General features: G+C 40.6%; 2 protein-coding genes across 2 annotated transcripts; one reads left to right on the forward strand and one right to left on the reverse strand.

Annotated features, from left to right (window-relative positions):
* Positions 1-901: 901 nt before the first annotated feature.
* lamb3 (laminin subunit beta 3) lies at positions 902-12421 on the forward strand. The gene is made up of 22 exons (XM_072451602.1): positions 902-1025; positions 1221-1375; positions 2527-2641; positions 3467-3540; positions 3616-3807; positions 4454-4517; positions 4581-4771; positions 5220-5340; positions 5923-6111; positions 6651-6806; positions 7080-7273; positions 8107-8200; positions 8602-8962; positions 9496-9653; positions 9805-10016; positions 10094-10297; positions 10390-10534; positions 10621-10828; positions 10905-11046; positions 11116-11292; positions 11526-11688; positions 11792-12421. Exons 1-22 carry the CDS (start codon positions 1001-1003, stop codon positions 11929-11931), a joined length of 3480 nt encoding a protein of 1159 aa, XP_072307703.1. The 5' UTR covers positions 902-1000; the 3' UTR covers positions 11932-12421.
* A 319-nt stretch (positions 12422-12740) lies between these two features.
* LOC140365274 (calcium/calmodulin-dependent protein kinase type 1D-like) lies at positions 12741-19617 on the reverse strand. The gene is made up of 12 exons (XM_072451604.1): positions 19493-19617; positions 18653-18764; positions 17752-17877; positions 17604-17678; positions 16516-16654; positions 16312-16435; positions 16093-16168; positions 15897-16009; positions 14870-14948; positions 14659-14746; positions 13601-13923; positions 12741-12814 (listed from the first exon to the last, which is right to left on the reverse strand). The coding sequence occupies exons 2-12, from the start codon at positions 18736-18738 to the stop codon at positions 12772-12774; spliced, it is 1272 nt and encodes a 423-aa protein (XP_072307705.1). The 5' UTR covers positions 18739-18764; positions 19493-19617; the 3' UTR covers positions 12741-12771.
* Between the last annotated feature and the right edge of the window lie 478 nt (positions 19618-20095).

Raw genomic sequence — 20095 nt, forward strand, 5'->3', positions numbered from 1 at the left:
TGCTGCATTTGCTCGTGTGGTGGAAAGCAGTTTTGACATTTTAATGGTTTGTCAAATTTAAAGTACATTTTTGATAATACAGGCAAAATTGTACATATACTGATTCAGTTAAACTTTCAAAGATAGCGTTTAAATATCTCCGGTTTAATTAGAGCTGATCAAGGTTTTGGATCAGATTTGAATTAAAAATAAAATAAACCGCCCATCTTTTCTGTAGCCTACTACAGTGGAACAAGGTTATTCAATCCTTGTTTTTCTCTTTGCTAAACGTGTTTTCTGATCCTGGTTGTTTGTACCAAGCAGACAGAAACATTACTCTCCCCAGCACTTTGCCTTTGAGCTTCTTTGTGCATGTTCTATGTCCCTTTCAAGAAAATGGAAAATCTATAGTGTTGTAAGTGTCACAATTAGTGCCGCGGTATTGTATCAGAGGGCAAGTGGGGACTGGTGGGTGTGAGAGATGATGAGACATGAGGCACACCCTGTACTTGTCAGAAAAACACAGCCTGAGGCCACTGTTTATGATACAGGTAAGACTCAGAGCCCAAACACTGCATACTCACTGTGACTTCAGGTCTGTGCATGATCATCTGTCTGGACCACTTCCATTTCAAATGTTGTTGTATTCCACATCTATTTTATTTGACTCAAGTGTTAAATCATAAATAACAGAAAGTGAGGACATTCTTGCTTGTTTGAAAATAATGAATGTTGTGTAGTTGAAAGGTATTCTTACACAGATTCACTGTATGTTAAGCGTAATTGAAGAATATAAATATAAAACAAAAGTACAATCCTAAACAGACCCACGCTCAGACTTGTTCTTACAGCATGGGTTGGCATTAGGTGTTTTGTTGATTCAGCGAGTGGAGGGTGCAGCAGCAGGGTGTGTCTGTGACACACAGTCTTTCAGGTGGGACTGAGTTCTTAAACAGCAGTCACACATGTCAAGCTCACTTTTACAGCTTCACTTCAGACATTTAAAGTCTGAACCCACAAAATGATACTTCTACTTCTTCTAACTGGTAAGAACTTTTATTGTTTCTCTTTTTGAAAGCATTGTGTTTAGTTATGACATGCTCAACACAATCAAAGTGAAATCACTGCAGTAAAGAGTTTGTTCTGGAAACAGTGTTTATTAAGTAGTGCATGGACCAAGTATGGAACGACATATATTGCTTAGTGTGTAACCTATGTTTTACAAACCTCCTCCTCTGAAGTCCTGGCTGCAGTGTCCCGGGCTTCGTCTAACTGCTTGTTAGGGGCTTGTTACCCTCCCAGTGGAGACTTGCTGCTTGGCCGAGCTCAGCAGCTCTTTGCTTCTTCTACATGTGGCCTCACAGGCTCTGAGATCTACTGCACACCTTATCAGCAGGTAAGAGCTGCCTCCATCACCCTTCTATCTCATTTTTATTTATTTATTTATTTATTTAAGGACATAGCAATTGGACGAACCAGATGCAATGTTTTAAGTGTATGTGGCAGAATATGCTAATTTTCAACTGATCACTAAAGTCATTATCATTGATACGTGCATTATATTCTGACCTTTCAGGACACATGGAGAGGGTCAAATGACTAGTCTGGCTAATAATGTTCTTCTATGAAATCTTCTTTGAAAAATGGTGGTCTATGATCATAAATGAGGTTAATCAGGGAGAATCCATGTGTTTTGCATCTATACATCATTGGTAAAGTTAACTATAGGCCACATTTATAATGCATTAGGTTTGTATTTTTAATAACCTTCTAGGGCTGGACGATATTGAAAATAAATAGATTTTTTTCATCATATTGATCAATCTTTATTATCAATTTTATTCTATTTGGTCTTTCCAAATCAAAATCAAAATGGATTTTATTAAGGATTTCATGAACATAAATAATATAGACTTTTATTCTGTGCAATTTTTACACAAATAATATTCAAATTTCTTCTTCCAAAGTCTGACCTCTGTTCAAAATGTCTTTACTGACTGCTGACCTCTCCATTCAAAAACCCCTCCCATAAAATAGACTATTTAACTAAGAGTATTCTATTTTGTTTTTATTCTGTTTACTTACTTACTATTAGTATTACCTAGTCTTGTGCTAGCTATTTTTACTTTATTTTATTCTATTATCATTACTTTATTATTATCTTATTTTTATCTTTTTATTTTTATTTATCTATTTTATTTCCCCCCCTCCATTCCTTATTAAGATAGGAAAGGAGTTTTGTTAATAAGAGTTTTTTGTTTTGTTCATAAGAGTTCTATTAAGCTTCCTATAATCTGTCCTTTCCTCCTGTTTCTACTGCCTTGTAACAACAAAATTTCCCCTTGTGTGGATATTAAATATTATCGTAACTCCATCTCGATCTTTTGAATTAATTGCCCAGCCCTAAAACCTTCTGGCTCTTGTGTAGAGTTAAACCAGGTGTGTATTGTATAAATGGGTTCAAACCTGAGCAATGGTCTGCTTGTAGCACTGCCTCATGTTGTGTTGTGAGTGCTGTGGAGCTGAGACGTGGTACATTTGTTGCAGAGGAGGATGAAATGCTGTCCGTGTGATTCACAAAACCCGAAGGGTCCGCTGGCCCACACCGTTCAGGAGATCGTCTCCACGGCTGAACCTGACCGCTGGTGGCAGTCGCCGAAAGGTGGGCTCAAGAAACATTCTCCAGATCATTTATGTACTCAACCAAAGACAGGACTGTAAATGCCCATTTTCCTGGAGGGATTTGTGCTCATTTTACTCTACGAAAGCAAAGGTTGTTTAAGATTTTTACAGATTCATATTATGTTATTCAATTAGTATAATGATTGGTTTCGTAAAGAATTCAAATATAAAATGATTTCTAAATAAGTCTGATCTAAGCCTGGTTAGTACTTGGACCACTGGGAACACCAGGGTCATGTTGTGGTTGTGTCCTCAGGCAAGACATTTGGCCACCTTGTGTAGTATGAATGTGGTGTTTGATTGAGTGGCTGGAGGTCTCAGAGGATGATGGTGCAGATTATCAGTCTCACTCCTGACAGTCTGTCCCGGGGCAACTGCGGCGGTCGCGTGAAGTGAGTGAATAGTTAGTCAGAAAGTACTTCATCTGTCACTTGTTGTTTAAAATACCACTTTGGAAAACATGTTCAAAGAGCACAGTAAGACACAAAAACAACCACATGAATAAAATTGGACATAAGTTACAATTCAGCACTTAAAGTCGATGCTGTGAAATAAACTTAAAAGATGAAGTTGACAAAAATGAAAAAAACAATCTAGTACAGATCAAAGTGCATTCTTCGAGCTTGTGACAGCTTGTGGGGAAATGCACTCTGTAAAGCACTTGAAAGGGTGAAACGGTGTCTTGAAATGCATTATACAAATCCAAAGCATCGATATCAATTCAAAGACAAGTTAAAATTTGGTTTAAATGTAGTTTGCCGCGTGTATGTTTGTTTGATGAACCCTCTCTTGTGTATTTACGCAGGAGTGAGTCCTGTCACAATACAGCTGGATCCCAAAGGCCTGTTCCAACTTGACAGTCTTGTCCTGGACTTTAAGGTACGACGCCTTCAGGGTGGTCACCGGATATTGTGAATCGTTTGATATGATTCTGTGACTGCTCCGTGCTTGCAGGGTCCTCGTCCTCGGGCTTTGGTGATCGAGAGGAGCCTGGATAACGGCAGGACGTGGCTGCCGTACGTCTACATGGCCACACACTGTCCCTCTGCTTTCCCCGGGGTCCCTACCAGCACCCCGTTAAAACTGGACGACACATACTGTTACACACTGCCCCCTATTGGGAGTGACGCATACAAGGATCACCAAGTATGTGTATTTTAATATACTATTTACTTTGTTTGTTGTGTTACAATTCTTTTACTACAGATACATGGGTTAGGCATACTTTAAGAACTCGTTATTGCTTTACCGCACCCAGTGGTGGATCAAGTTTAAGGCTATTAGCTACAGCAAAAGAAAGGTCAATGTGAAATATGAAAAAAAAGTATTCAAGCGTGAGGATTTGAGCGAGTGGCAATCAAAGAAAGATGTTTGACTGAAATATGCTGATAGTTTTGATACAAAGTGCATGGAAAGTGGTGCTAATGTTATGCTACCGTAGTAGAAAAATGCTACCGTATTTTCCGTGCTATAAGGCACACTTTAAAGCCTTTAATTTGCTAAAAAACAACAACAGTGCGCCTTATATATGGATGAATTCTGGTTGTGCTTACTGACCTCGAAGCGATTTTGTGTGGTACACGTTTTTGTTCGCTTAAGCGCCTTACATATGAAAAATTGTGGAAAATAGACCTTTCATTGACAGTGCGCCTTAAAATCCAGTGCGCCTTATAGTGCGGAAAATACAGTAGTGTGTATACTCCACATTTACTGCTGTGAAATGGTGTAACATGTGATCAGGGGATCGTAATCTGCACGGCTTTGTTCTGAATTTCCCATCGCACTCTTGCAGATTCACTTTCGGCCTCTAGAACAATACAAGTACATTCCGGTTCCCAAAGACCAGAAGATCGAAGGTATGACTGAAGGTTCATGATGTTTACTGCAGGTGCGTTGCTCATAAATGCTGTCTCGTGCAGGCGTCTCTGGTATCACGGGTCTGCGGGTGAGGCTGACCGAGCTGGGTGAGGTGCCGCAGATGCCGCCGGGCCGGTTGCTGAGCAGGTTCTTTGCTCTGAAGGAGATGAGGATGATCGGACGCTGCATGTGCCACGGACACGCAAACAAATGTCTGCCAGACACTCGCACGTCATACTCTAACGCCATCACGGTATGGATTTTGTTCACAAGGTTTTGACTATATCTGTACTGTCTGGGCCTATCCGCATGAAACTGAAATTGGCATTAAGTTCAACATCTACCCTGTCTGCACAAAAGAACCATGGTGATAATTACTATGTGTGTTTCTATCAAGGCAAAAAGAGGAGTCATTATTCAGTGTCTGGGAATTAAATTATGTCGACTGGACAAAATTGAGACGTTTCAACACTCACCCAGATGAACTGAAGAAGCTTCTTGGATGACAGCTTATTATCATTATACAATCACAAAAGACATGTTGGTTGTTAGTGGACTCAATCCCCCCCTTAAGAATTAGGACCAACATTAGGGGATTCTCTATTTGGATGTCCATAGATTTATACTCCCATCACCATGTAGAATGCAACCTATAATAAATCAAATTCTGAATAAACAGCATGTAAAATGTGTCATTGCAGGTGCATTCACAGTGTGACTGCCAACACAACACAGCAGGCCCAAACTGTGAGCGCTGCGCCGAGCTTTACAATGACCTGCCCTGGAGAGCGGCCGAGGAGGACGACCCACACATGTGCAAACGTAAGCTCCAGGAGAACACACACACATGTGCAAACGACACACACACATGTGCAAACGTGTGTGTGACATGTGTGTTACAGATAATTTATCATCTGTCTCCATTGGCTTTTAAATCCTGCTAACTCTGTAGTTTAGATCTCTACCAACATTTTCAGTAATGCTTGGTATTCTTCTTGTTTTTGTTTAGCACTTCATATTTCTGTCTCCCATCAAATGTTGATGTTTAAAATGTGCACTTTGATCTGAATCTTGATTTTACAACATAAGTTGCAAATCTCGCAATATGTGTATGACTAAGCCCATCTATTTTGTCCAATATTGTTAATTCTTACGTTTAATTATTTGATTTTACAGAAATGTTTATTTAATAAGCTAAAACATGTTGAGATTTGCAATAAGGTCAGTCTCTGGGGAGTATTGTTTTGTAAAAAATATATATATTTATACTAATATGATAGGAAAACTCAAGGAATGCCCTGCTCACACAATAGTGATATCTATGTTTTGAAATGTACATGTTACGTGTTGAATACCTCTGTTTCCAGTAGCATAAGTGTTTTTGTACTCTCTGGTTTTCTTCAGGCTGCGAGTGCAACAACCATGCCCAGCGCTGCCGCTTTGACCAGGCCGTGTACGAGGCGAGTGGACGGCGCAGTGGAGGCGTGTGTGTCGAGTGCATGCATCACACCACCGGCCCCAAGTGTGACCAGTGTGCCCCCGGTTACCAGCCCAACCCTCGCTGCAGGATGGACCAACCAGACGCCTGTATACGTGAGTCGTGTCTGACTTTTCTCTACAACAGACATTAAAGCAGCAGCGCGTAAGGTTCCTGCTGCAGGGTTTATGTCTTTAGCAGTGATGATGACACAGGAGCACTTTTCACCCTATCAGACTGGACAGCTCCTCTCTCCGAAACATTTAACTGTAAATGTATACATCATTGTGAAATTGAAACTTTGCACTAATGTTATAATTTTCTATTTGATTTGATATTGTCTTTTTTATGTCTTGATATTTATTGGAGCTGCAGCAATTTCATTATTTCCTTTGATGATCAGCAAAGTATTACGTTTCTGATTCTGATTGTATTTATATGATTTATAAGATCAATCTGAAGATGAGGAAGTGTGGGGGGCAAGGCTCGGCTGAGTGTTGGGAAAAAGTGTTGACAGCTGCAAAAATAAAAAAAAAAATAGAAAATGAAGACATCACTATGTGCCCAAAAAAGATTTTAAATGGCCCAGCCTTACGTTTGGGTGTATATATTACAAATGCATATATATGAATGGCTTTGTGTGTGTTTTTTTCAGGCTGTGTGTGCAACGCTGCAGGAACCGTTAACGGGGCCCTTTGTGATGACACGTCAGGCTCATGTCGGTGCAAGTCCAACGTAGAGGGTCCTGAATGTGACAGCTGTGTACAGGGGTCCTACAACCTGAGCGCCTCCAATCCACAGGGCTGCACCAGTGAGTGCGCTCATGCCGTCACACCACAATGTCACTTTTCACAGTAAAACTGTTGAATTCACTTGATCAACTAATGGAATTGAACACTACAAAAAAAAAAAATCCACTTGCATGAGCATTACTTTGATTTGAAATAATGTCAAATTACGATTCAAAATTTGAGCCATTTCAACTTTAATCAAGCAGATTTTTTGTACTTTTTCCTTCAGATGTATGAAAAGTGAATCTATTCTTCACTCTAACTCTGGACATGTTTTTGGTGGTTGTGTGCAGAGTGCGCCTGCTCTCCCACAGGATCCATGTCAGAGCGCTGTGATCCACTGACCGGTCAGTGTCTGTGCCGCCTTCAAACTACTGGGCTCAAGTGTGAGAGCTGCTCCCCAGGCTTCTGGAGGCCGGCGGGGTCTGACCTCTGTGTGCCCTGTGCATGTGACCCCACTGCTTCCCTGAGCAACATCTGTGATCAGGTAAGTCCCTCCCGAGTGGACATTCTCTTTTTTGTAACAATTCTAATGTGATCCTATTTTACAACTTCTATTTTCTTCTAATGGTCAGTTGCATGTCTGGGATGAAAATAAATTCCTCTTGGAGATGAATAAAAGTCATTCTGATCCTTATACTACTGTTTGATTAGGATTAGGCGATTATCTGGAGGATGATAATCAATATTTTATCAATCCATCCAAATTGTGCAATCACGTGCCTGTAAATGTCGTTGCTGAAGTTCACGTATTATTTAAAGAGTGAACGGACTGTATAAAATAGGAATGCAGAATTAGAAAACATCCAATTGCCAATGTGATTCAATATTCTAAACGAGCTCAGGAGAGAGTGAAATTGGCCTGAACTGACAAACTAATAAATAATTCCGTGTATTTCAGAGCAGGTTTGAACAGATCTAAAATAGTCAGTGGTTTATATGCAGAATAAGACAGGATCATTTTGTGGCGGAAATTACTTCAAAATTGCAGTCTGTTTGCTAATTGCAACCCTTCACATTTCAGGATTGGATCTGTATTAATCTCTTGTAAGAAAATAAACACAATGCAACAATATCACCTTATAGGGAGCAAGTTTCTCTTTCCTTTTAAACCTTCCTTATCAACAATAAACTTGATAAACACAATACTCTATATACAGTATATATATATATATTTTTTATCCACTTCTATGTTTCCTCCATCTTTCACATTATGCTCCAGTACATTTACATTACATCTACTTATACTCAGAATATGTCTATAGCTTTATGTAAATGTTTGTTCTTTGACTCTTTTTTCCTCCACCTCTCTCCACACAGTCAGGACAGTGTCGGTGCAAAGCCGGGTTTGGAGGCAGCAAATGTGCAGAGTGTGCCACCCATATGTTTGGAGACCCTTACAGAGGCTGCAAATGTGAGTTCATACATAGTTTCTATAGTGTTATATACAGTTATCATTAAAAAAAAAAAAAAAAGTGTACATTGTAATATTTAAATAAAACGTTATACTGTATTTCTAGGAGTAATGTAAAAAAAAAATACACACAGACTGTTTCCAAGATTTTCCACAAGCCCAAAATCTTGCCACATTTAAGGACAAAAATAACATCAATGTGATTATTTGTATGCTGGTTCAAATGAGTTTCTAGTTTCAATTCTAGTTTTAATATCGATAATTATCCGATTTCTGACTCTTTTGACAACCCTAATCATAATACAAATACATGATATTATGAATGACAAATGCATGCTTTATATTGACTTTTACCTTTGTGTTTTATTACTTCATGGTTAACCCTTGTGTTTTGTCTCCAGCCTGTGACTGTGACAAGGAGGGCACGTTCCCGGAGGGCTGTGATAAGCAGACGGGTGTGTGCCTGTGCCGGCCCGGAGTGACAGGGGCCCGCTGTGACTCGTGCAGCCGGGGCCGCTGCGACGCCTTCCCCCGCTGTCCGATGTGCCCCTCCTGCTTCTTCACCCTCGACGCCCAGAGGCAGAACATCAGCGCGGCCCTGGGGAAACTGCGGCTCCCGGACACCCCGAGGCCCTCCCAGGGCTTTGGCCCCCGCATTAACGCACTCGAGTCCAGTCTGAACAACCTCAAGAACTCCATCTCGCTCCCGCCGGCAGTGGTCAGGAAGGTCGATAAGGCCTTGGACACGATCGATCAACTTCAGTGAGACATTTATGACTACATTACACTACAGTATTACACTACGAAAGAGGACATGGGCAGAGGTGTTTTTAGGAAGTCCTGAAACCTGATTATATTGGGAGTAAATAACCAGTTTTGTGCATTTTTACTTATAACATTGCCCCAAATTATTAAAAAAAAGAGGCGGCCAACATAAATATTTCTAATTTCTAATTCCTATTTTTTCTTTTTTTTATTCCTAAAAGTATGAAATTTAAATGTTGAATGCTGGCCCTGGTACCGTGCTCACAGTCTGAATGATTGAAAAAACAGGAACAATATTATTATGTACGTTTGTCTCAGTTTTTTTGTTTTACATTTGTGGCCGTTACAAGTATATTTAGACAACGATGTCAAGTATTAAATGTAACACACAATATAATAAACAAATGAAAAAAATCATAGTAAAAAAAACATGCCCCCCCACAGAGCCACAAACAAACAAACAAACAAACAAACAGACAGACAGACAGACAAACAAACACAAATACATAAATGTGCATGTCTTGTTTCAGATCAGAGTTTGATGGAGTAAAGAAGAAAATTTTACCTTTGGAGAAGACTAACCTGGAACCAGAGCTGGACAAACTGCAGGATCTGCTAAACCTCCTGAATTTAAATTACAAGATCAAAATTGACACCCTGAAGTACACGACCAGTCCCACCGACACAAGTAAATTTTTAAATTAAGACTAACTTATTGACGACTCTTTGCAAAGAGCTGCCAAATCTTCGTTCAATTCTGATACAACCGGTAGAGAAATAGAAGTAACATTGGAGTCATGTGTTTTTGGATAGAAACTCTAACTATACTTCTGTTTTAGGAGATTATACTGCCATCAAAAATGCCCACAGCGAATCAACGGATGCTGCCCGAAATGTGACCGCAGCAAACGAGGTGCTCGAAAACTCTAGGGACATCAGAGAGGGCACCGACGACGAGCTCAAACAAGTGCTGCCGGTCAACGACAGGACCCTGAGCCAGCTGAACAGCAGCTTAACCTCGAAGCCCGACCTCAGTCCTCTGGCTAAAATGGTACGAAGCAAAACAGTCACGATAACATTTCAGAACAAGTCATCGTATCGGCGTTAACGTTGCTTGTGCGTTGTAAGGTGTGCGGCAAGGTCCTGTCAAAACCGTGCACGCCTCTGCAGTGTGGGAGCGAGGAGCTGTGCCCGGATACGCAGCCTCCTTGTGAGCCGGGCAAACCCTGCCTAGGCGCACTCCCTCTGGGGAAAAAGGCGGTCGCTGACGCTGAACCAGTGCAAGACAAACTGGACGCGCTCTCCAAAAACATCTCCGATGCAGCTGCGAAGGTTCGACACGCCACGTCAATCCATCACCGCCCGAGTCTCACTGCTAACAAGGCGGTTTCTATTTGACAAACACCCTTCTTTTTATGTTATAGCTTCAGAAAACGCAGGAGACCACGAACCTGGTGCGACAGTCGGCAGATAAACTCGACAAAAAGATGAAAGAGGCCAGAGATGCACTGGAGGAGGACTTAAAGACAAGCCGGGATGTGGTGAAGGAAATCAAGGACTTTCTCTCAGGTACAGCTTCTTCAACGCAGTGTCCAGTAAACACTTGTTTGAATAAATGCGTCTGCAGCAAATGAACGTCCCCCTGCTCTTGCCAGATCCTTCCTCCAACTTGACGCACATTCAGCGGGTGAGTGACTGGGTGCTCAAGGCCAAACTGCCCGTGAGCCTTCCTGCTTTGAAGGCGAAGTTGGACGAACTCAAGAGCCTTGCCGACAGCCTGCCTGACAGCACTGCCGTCCTCAACCAAGCCCAGCCACAGCTAGAAGCAGCAAAGAAACTGCTCCAAGAAGCCCAAGATGCTCGGTACGCAATTTATTTTCACGGGAATGTCCAGTCGGAGCACGCATGCAAGCGCTGACTAGTTGTTTGTTCGCTGCAGGGATACAGCCAAAGGGGTGAAGGCAGACGTGGACGACCTGAAGACGGGGTTAGAATCCGTGGAAGAGTCCCTTTTAGACCTGAGAGATAAGCTCGATAACAGCACGGACCTCATAGACAACCTGAGCGACGAAATCGCTAAGGTTTGTCCTTTGTCTTTCACCGCGCGAATCGGAGCGAACGTGGATTTTACCGATTCTTGCACTGCTTAGGTAAAGGACCAGCTGAGCCCCGCGGAGAAGATTCTGGATGATGTCGCCGGATTACTGACACCGATGAAGCCCAACTTGGAAGAACTTAAAAACCTGTTGGAGGAAGCGAGACAGGGAGCCGACGACACGCAGGACAAAGCAGATGAAGCTGAGATGGACACAACTGACGCAACAGAGGTGAGAGCTTCAAACGAGAGGGATCGATGTTGATGTAACCGTCCCAAAAAATATCTTCTCACAGTCTACATTTATGTCTTCAATGGGTAAAATGAGCAAATGTTGAAACATTATATTCTAATCAAGACATTCTTTGCATCAGTACCTGGATATTCACTATACCGTGTTTCTTCAGCGATGCAGTAGATACGGGGCACATTCTGTATCTCTAACGGGGATGTTGTCTCTTCTAGAACATGAAGGACCTGGAGAAGCAGTTGGAGACTCTTAAAGACAAAACTGCCGGCAGAACGCCCGACGGAGACGCAGCTCAGTTGGGGGAACGCCTGACAAAACTCCAACAAAACGCCAAGGATCTCGTCAACACCACCGACGACATGTTGAAAGCGCTGGATGGTGAGTTTGTATCTTTAGTTGGAATAGGATCGAGGGTTTGTGCGGGTTTTTATTGTTATTATATATTTGCACAGTGGGCTTGATGTTTGTAATACTTTCACAGGTAAAGCGGATTCCATCAGACAGCTCCAGGGGGAAATCATCACCAAATCTAGTCTCCTGGAGGGCCTGGATACCAAACTCGAGAACCTTCTTGCTCAGCTAAGAAAGAGAGCCCAGGAGCTCCGCAGTTGCCAAGGCTGAGGACCCTGAACACATTTGCTTTGTATTACGTAGATACAGCTTTGTCACATGGGGAACACACGAGTATCGTTTTTTCCACACTGTAAGCCGCACTTAAAAGCCTTAAATTTGTCAAAAAACGACGCTTTATAATCCAGTGCGCCTTATATTATATATGGATTCATTCTGGTTGTGCTCGAAGCGATTTTGTGTGGTACACGTTTTGTTTCGCTTAATGCGCCTTATATATGAAAAATGATCGAAAATAGACCATTCATTGACAGTGCGCTTTATAATCCAGTGCGCCTTATAGTGCGGAGAATACGGTAATACATCTCCAATATCACATAAAGAAACCACACATGGGTTTTGTGTAAATGTTCACTTTTATTTCATATTTTCGATAAACAGAAGTTTAGGATTTCCTGGATCGTCCCACATAGTACAGTTTTCAAGTATATGGTTATTAATAAAGTTTAGCTTGCATATTTGTACTGCTTAAAGGAGAAAACACTGCCAGCAGTCACACAATACATACAGATACAATGGCATCACCAAAGCGTGGGTATCTTTACAGCTTGTGGCACTTGAGAGTAAAAATAAAGATGAGCTCAACACATAACATAGACAGTATTAAAATATTATGTTCAAAGTATTACAACGTCATTTTATTTTAAATATACACTTTTGAACTTGCATCAAGAGCGGTCAACTGTGAGCGGAGAAAATATCTGAAGAAAAAAAGAAAAAGTGTAAATAAGTACAGACAATATCCAGTGAAAATCAGCAGGATGTGTTTATTTCATGTGTACAAAGATGCTTACCTCATGGTGAATTGCATATTCATATTTAGTCTGTAGATTACATCACAGAACATACTCCAGAATGTGGCGTCAGGTCTTTCCTATGACACAAACAAAAGCAGGCGTCAACAACAATCTGAATATTTTACTATTTTTATCCATTTTATGGCCTGTGACGACACGATTCAAAACTGAGCTTTTTGAAATATTTTTTAGAATTTTATATTTTTTCAATAGCGTTTAATGAGCAAAATAAAATATATACTATATTTAAAAAGTTATTTTGAGGAGATGTTCTTTTAGTGCAACTGAACGCTCTTATTCATTATGTCTTAATTTATTTTTTGTGTGCATATCATGATGTGTGATTGATGTTTCTTACTGTATATGTTACACTGCACACACACTTTACCCACAAGTATTAATAAACTCACATAAAACTGTTTTTAAACTGAGCCAAGCCTGGTTCTTTGTCTTTTTCTTAAAACAAACCAACTTTTCATTATACCTTGAAGCCTTCAGCAATACTTTTACTTACGATTGTGTCTATACTGTATATTTCATTTTATTTATTTTCAGTGAACACGTATTTTTATTCTATTTATTTTAAGCATGCCTTTAGTTTATTTTATTTCTTAATTCATTGTTCAATTTTGGATTCTGGAGAAGGCGTGGTTCAAATGCCTTTTACTGTCACTTTCTGTTGTGACCTTTTACTGCCCACAACAGAAAGTGGACGGATATTTGTGACATGCTGCTTTTTAGTGGCAAATTAGGGGTTGAAATGATCGTAATTGAATGGTGTGTGTGCTTTAGACTCACATTTATGATTTCTTATCCCAGTAAAACACATTTAGTCAAGCCTGTTTCATGTACGCACAACTTACATTTGTGACGCTTTGAAAGAGCTATCGCTTTCCGAGTAACAGGAGCGGATCTCGCGGGACACTTCAGGGCACGTGCTTTGTCCCGGCTCGCTGTGTCTGGTCCTGAGCGGCGGACACAGGCTTCTGCTCGGCCCGCCGCTGCTGCAGGACGCGTGGCCCGCGCCGTTGACCGTGTTTCCGTTGGAATCGGCGGTCGCTGGGATGAGGAGTGGGTTCTGGGAGGAGTTCTGGACCACGATTTGCGGTGGGGGGAGTTCTGTGGCGGGCTCGCTGTGGGCCAGCTTCTTCATCTGATGGATGGCCGAAGCGGCGTTAAAGGCTTGCTGGGAACAACAAAGACAGAACACATTGTACTTTTAAATCCTTGATGCTCCTTGTGCTTGTGAATTAAATTTTCAAGTAATTACTAGAGCTACACATAAGGTTACTTTGTGATTTTAGGGAATTCCATTTGAATGCATCTATAAATCTCCAATATGCGACAACGTTTGTGCTTCACATGGGTTGTTCTTACTAAAATAGTTGTAAAGATAACTCTAGACTGTGTGGATTGTAAGGTGCTGGTTCAGGTTAAAAGGATGTCACTGCTCTGGTGGGCTGGCCGGAACACCACTTAAGGCCCGGATGGGTAGTCGGATAGGTGGAGACAATGAGGAGACAGGGTAACGGGTTTAGGAGCTTGCGTTGAATATCACAGGTACACACGGGCCTTTTGTACAAGTTTGTCATCTTAAGTTCAGGAGAAGGACCACACCCCTTTCACGTCCCTTCCTGCGGCTATCAGGGTCACACACATCAGCGTTCGTGACTTCGTGCCCCTCCCTCTGACCCTATTTTAATAATTCTAATGATTCTAATTGATGTCCTAGATGGGGGTATCGAGGCCCCAAACCTGCATCCATGTTTCTCGTATGTCAATAAACACTTTGCATCGTAGCCGGGGTTGTGGTCCTGGCTAGTGAAATGAGTAGAAATGTTTATGATAGTGTTTGGGACAACACCATGTAGCATCGTATCTCATGTAGTGCAATATGCATTTGTGTAGCAGTAGAACTCACTTTCCATTTAGATTTGGCAAAGTTCCTCCCCATTTGTTCGCAGACAGAGTGGTAAATGTCCTGGTCTTTGGCTGTGTCACCGGCAATCCTGCAGAGACGGTTCAGTGTGAGACACAGGTCCAGGAGTGTGAGACACAGGTCCACGAGTGTGAGACACAGGTCCAGGAGTGTGAGACACAGGTCCAGGAGTGTGAGACATAGGGACACTCACCACGGATGTCTGAGAGCCTCCTCTGTGCTGAAGCGCTTCACTGGGTTCTTCTCCATCATATTCTTGATGAATTCTTTAGCTGCAAAGACATTTTAGACACTGTAACCAAACGGATATACACGAGGAGTGATCGGGGCTGCAACAATCAATGGAATTAACTGATTTTAATAAGAATATTCAAAGGGTTGTGGGACATTATGTGATTTCAATGGTGAAACTGAGATGAACATCAGAATATCACAAAATATGATATGATTTTGGTGAATGGAAACCCCTCAGGTACATGTGAGTGACATAAGAGCCTGGTTTAAAGTCACTTACCATTGTATTTCACATTATTTGCTTATTTAAAATGAAATTATAACAGACACAGGCATTTCTGATGAAAGCAAAATCCAGATTTTTCAGTTTCACTGCACAAATACTACAAATACTTCTGGAAATGTTGAGCTCGCGACAGTTTTTCATTTTGTCTACAAACAGTATATTTCCATCCATTGTAATAGAAAATCAAAGCAAACGGAAATGCAAAATAGTTTATATTATTTTTGTTATGAAAAATGTGCTTTGTGCATTAGGGTCTGAAACGTCCCATGCCCTGATAGAAGATTATATTATAATGGGACTCTTCTTTGATAGACCACTGGACCACGACCCTTGACCCGTGTGCTTTGTACATATATTTGTTTGTTGTTTTTGGGTTAGTGGTACTTCTAACTTCTAACATGTCCAGTAATAAGATTAGCTCTTGGCATATACTGTAAGAGTTCTAATCCCAGCAGGTCAGGTCTGTTATGTCAGCAGAGACTGTGGCTATATCAGGCCAGAGGTCATACTAATCCCTAATGCTATTGTGAGGCTTTGCAGGGCAATCATTTTTCAACTTCCACATCGGTTATTAAGAATGATGGCATGCAAATTGTTGGAGCATACATTTAAATATATAAACATAATTGATAAAAAAGCAGAGACACATTAGAAAAGTCGGGCCCTTCTACTACTAAGCGAGTACGGGATAAACAAATACCTGATTCAGAGATGTCATCCCAAAATGGGGAATGAAACGCATACTCCGCCCTCATTATCTTCGAAAACAAGCGCGTTTCACTGTCTTCAAAGAACGGAGGGTAGCCACACAACCTGCAACGTCCAAGTGTCACTTTACAGAGAAGAATTTCATACATTTAACTGCCGCAAGATGTACTAAATAATTAATTTCTTACAGGATATAAGTAATGACTCCAATAGACCAACAATCCACCGCTTTGCTGTAGGGCTTCTGGGCCAAAACCTCCGGAGCTAAAACAAAAAAACAAGAAGAAATCAGGAATATGTAAAGAAAAATGTCTGTATTTCCTCCCTCGAAAAACGGTTTCTCGCATGTGTCAATCATCACAACATTTTCTACAGGTATTACGAAAGGCCACGAGGACAGCACTGACCCACATATCCCGGAGTGCCGCAGGCCGTGGACATGACCCCGTGCTCCAACGTCTTGGACAGCCCGAAGTCGCTGACCATGATTTTGGAATTCTCGTCCGAGTTGTAGTACAGCAGGTTTTCTGGCTGCGCGGCACAAGTTGGAATAGCATTAGAAAAACAGAACCCCACAGTACTGGAGTATTTCTGGTGTGTTTTCGTTTTACCTTGAGGTCTCGGTGCACGATGCTGTTGTTGTGCAGGTAGCTGACCGCCTGGAGCACCTGTTTGACCACTGAGCTGGCGTCTTTTTCCGTGTACACTCCCTTTTCTACGATCCTATCAAACAGCTCCCCTCCTGATACCCTGCAAAATGTACCTCAGTCACGATTTTGTAGTTGTATCAGTTCTGCTATTTTTATTGTTATAGGAGAAAATGCCTCCAGGCGGCTGTATGACAACCCTTATGTAATGGATAACCTTGTATCAATGCAACCATATACATCACCAGACTCTTGTATATACCATGTGTAATAAAACTATATCATTATTTTATCTTATTTATTATATTGGCACCCTGTTTTTTTAATTAATTTTATAAAGAGAATTCTACTGTTATTATTCTATTTGCTTTGTGTTATTAAGAATTACTGTATTTTCCAGACTATAGTCGCACCTTTTTTCATAGTTTTGGCCGGGGTGCGACTTAACTTATATTTATACTTATATTTATACTCCGGAGCGACTTATGTGTGATATTATGTTTTAATTTCACACTTGCAACTGCATTTCATACTCCAGTGCGACTTGGAAAATGTTTTTTTTTCTTCTCTATTATGCTTTTTATGGCTGGTGCGACTTATAGTCTGGAAAGTACGGTATGTAATTTCATGAATTTGTTTTATTATTATTATTGTTTTCACCTTTTTTTAGATGAGTTTTCAGTTATACCATATATTATTTAGGACTTAATAAACTTTGCCTAAGTCACAAATACTGAGAACTTGTTCATTAATTTTCCAATTAGAACTTTACTATTGCAAGAACAGTTCAAAAACATTTCAAACAGACATTGACTAAAACGCATCATATCTTATAGTAAATTTGAATTGTTCTTCTTATTGGATATATCTTGCTTTTATTACTTTTCATTGTTTTATGTTGCACTGAATCACCAAAGTAAGTTTCTCGGCCTGTGGATTGTGTTCACGGACAAAGGCAAAAAACCTTTTCTGATTCTGACTCTGACACGCTTAGGACATTTGCAACAATTATTTCCACAGTAACACAATAAAACGCAGTCTTCTGTACTCACAGTTGCATGACGAGGTAATAGTGCGTCCGACTCTCATAGAAATCCTCCAGACCGATCACGTTTTCGTGCTTTATTCTGAGAAGTGACAGTGAGACGTCAGAGCGATAGATATTTTTTCAACAATGTGTTTTATGAATGAGAGTTTTACCTTCTCAACACATTGATTTCATTTTCCAGGTTACTGTGAGCCAGATGCTTCTTTCTGAGACACTTGAGAGCAAATAATTTCCCTGTGGCTTTCTCTCTCACCATGTAGACTTCAGAAAACGACCCTCTGTGAACATCAAGACGAGAATATTATTGCAAACGTGTTTGTTGTAGCATTTACACGAAAGAACTGTTTATCACATCTTTGGCAGAAATGTCTGAGGGGCTAGGATTCAATAACAAACTGATTGTAATGAACGCGGTTGTGCAGTGAAACTCGGCTTTTTGACATGCTTACCGTACATGACATACAGTACTCATGCAGTACACATGTAGTACACATGCAGTACACATGCAGTACACAAGCAGAACACCTGATGTACAGCTGCAGTGGAACGGTCAGACTCTAATCCAATAATGTAGCGGTGTCAGGATGTTCCCTCACTGCTGTGACGTCACACAATTCACAGAGAACTAAGCTGCTTTCTGCTTTTACACTCTGGGAAGTAACACCTGATTCTTGTCCTGATTTTAAAAGTCTTGTGTAAAGTAAAGAAATTAAACACTTTTGAAAAGTAAGGGTAATACTTTAGTGCGCGCCTGAACAAATGTACGGGAGGTTATGAGATACAAATAGAAGAAAGTTTCTAATGAATGATTTATTCCAAAGACAAATTGTTGAAAACTTTGTCCAGCACAATTTGTTTGGGCAAAATAAAGTGTGTTCCTGCAGGCATCAGGTTGTACTAGTTCTCAATGGGTGAGAGTCTTTAAGATGCTTCTTAATGTGAATTAGCCTCTCATGAAAATTCAATGTTATCAATCAAAACAATATACTCACATCTGAGAGTATGAAATCCTCACATTCTACAATCTGAAAACCACTCATTTGTAGAACTTACGTTCCCATTTTGGCCTTGAAGTCAAACACATCTTTGATGTTACTGATGTTCTTTTTCCAGCTGCAGATGATTTCTTTCCGCCCCATTTTGGCTCTGACGTTACTGCAGACTCCTGCAGAAAATACAACAAAACGCTTTCATTCTCAACTGTGTAGAAATGAAAATCTAAAATATTACAGATGTTGTATCTGTTCACAACAACATACAACAACATAGAATATTCCTGTAATGAGGATCCTTGATATGTTTGTATAAGTGTATCGGCCTCAGAGTGATTCACCTCCATCCTGTCCCTGACACGGTTTCATAACTGGCTGAATATCATGATTATCTGAGCCTTGTTTGTTTGTTCTTGTGATGTAGAACAAATATTGAGGAAAAAATACATAACATACAGCACATCTTATGCAAGGCTCTAAGTTAAGACGTATGTTCCGTTATATAAATCAGTCTTTGCCCGCTTGTAAGCCATTCTCCGATCACTTACACGAGACCCAGGGCAGGCAGTGATTAGACAGATAAACAGCTGAGTTAATCTACACTGTCTTCAGTGTTCTGCCTCCTGAGACACAGATTAGTTGCCTGTAGCATCTCAAAAAAATGGGTAATTTTAAAAATATCATCAAAGAAAAAAAAAGGTTATACAAACTCAGTGATGAAGCCCAGAAAACCATGAGTGTGTAGAGACCATTGAATCATTCTAACAAACTCATTGTGCGTGACATAACAAAACATGCAAACAATCAAAAGTTTTGTTAGAATCCATACATCATTCATGACAATTATGTTGAAAGAATGATTCCTAGAGACTTGACACGTAAATAAAATCGAGCATCTTACCTGGGAGCAGCGGTGTCCTGCTGGGTTGAGGTTTCTGATGAACCTGACCACTCTAAATCTCTGACCCAACGAAGACACAAGGAGGCGGAGCTGCAGTGCTGCGGCCGCCACCACATGATACGCCCTGTTCTAAACACACTGCTCAACATGTGAGGGATGGCAATCTGAAGGGTGTTATTGATGCAACCTGGCCTCAACTTTACAAGAGGAAAGACTCAGATTCCGACAAACAATTGTGAATCTATTATAAAATGTAAAACCATTCAACTTGTAAAATAAAGCAGACTCTTTTGAAACTTGTGAAGCCATTTGTCAAACGATTAGTTACTTGCATGGGTTTCATTTAGATGTTTACCCGCCCTTTAGCTCCAGCATGCATCGATTGCTATGTTGTTTTATCATTATGTTATACAGCCTGTGAACAACCACAGCAACAACCACAACCACAACCACAACAACAACAACAACAAAACAACAAAAACAAATGCTGTTTTGGTTGTTATTCTCATTATGCCAAAATAAAATAAAAACGTAAGAAGGTGGTAAAAAGAGAGCTTTTTTTTTATAATTATTGTATTTTGTTCTTGCCTCCCAAGAAGGACA

The sequence above is a fragment of the Eucyclogobius newberryi genome, unplaced genomic scaffold (assembly GCF_026437365.1).
Source record: "Eucyclogobius newberryi isolate DKJ021-1_F unplaced genomic scaffold, fEucNew1.0.hap1 SCAF_19, whole genome shotgun sequence".
Taxonomy (NCBI): domain Eukaryota; kingdom Metazoa; phylum Chordata; class Actinopteri; order Gobiiformes; family Gobiidae; genus Eucyclogobius; species Eucyclogobius newberryi.

Excerpts from the sequence above, each read along its gene's own strand:
- lamb3 (XM_072451602.1), top strand. The coding sequence starts at position 1,001 with ATGATACTTCTACTTCTTCTAACTG. Across the intron at positions 1,026-1,220 it reads ACTTCTACTTCTTCTAACTG|TCCTGGCTGCAGTGTCCCGG; the intron begins GTAAGAACTTTT and ends CCTCCTCTGAAG. Across the intron at positions 1,376-2,526 it reads ACTGCACACCTTATCAGCAG|AGGAGGATGAAATGCTGTCC; the intron begins GTAAGAGCTGCC and ends CATTTGTTGCAG.
- LOC140365274 (XM_072451604.1), bottom strand. The coding sequence starts at position 18,738 with ATGGGGCGGAAAGAAATCATCTGCAGCTGGAAAAAGAACATCAGTAAC. Across the intron at positions 16,436-16,515 it reads TCGTGCACCGAGACCTCAAG|CCAGAAAACCTGCTGTACTA; the intron begins GTAAAACGAAAA and ends TGTGCCGCGCAG. Across the intron at positions 16,010-16,092 it reads GGAGTCATTACTTATATCCT|GTTGTGTGGCTACCCTCCGT; the intron begins GTAAGAAATTAA and ends TGGACGTTGCAG.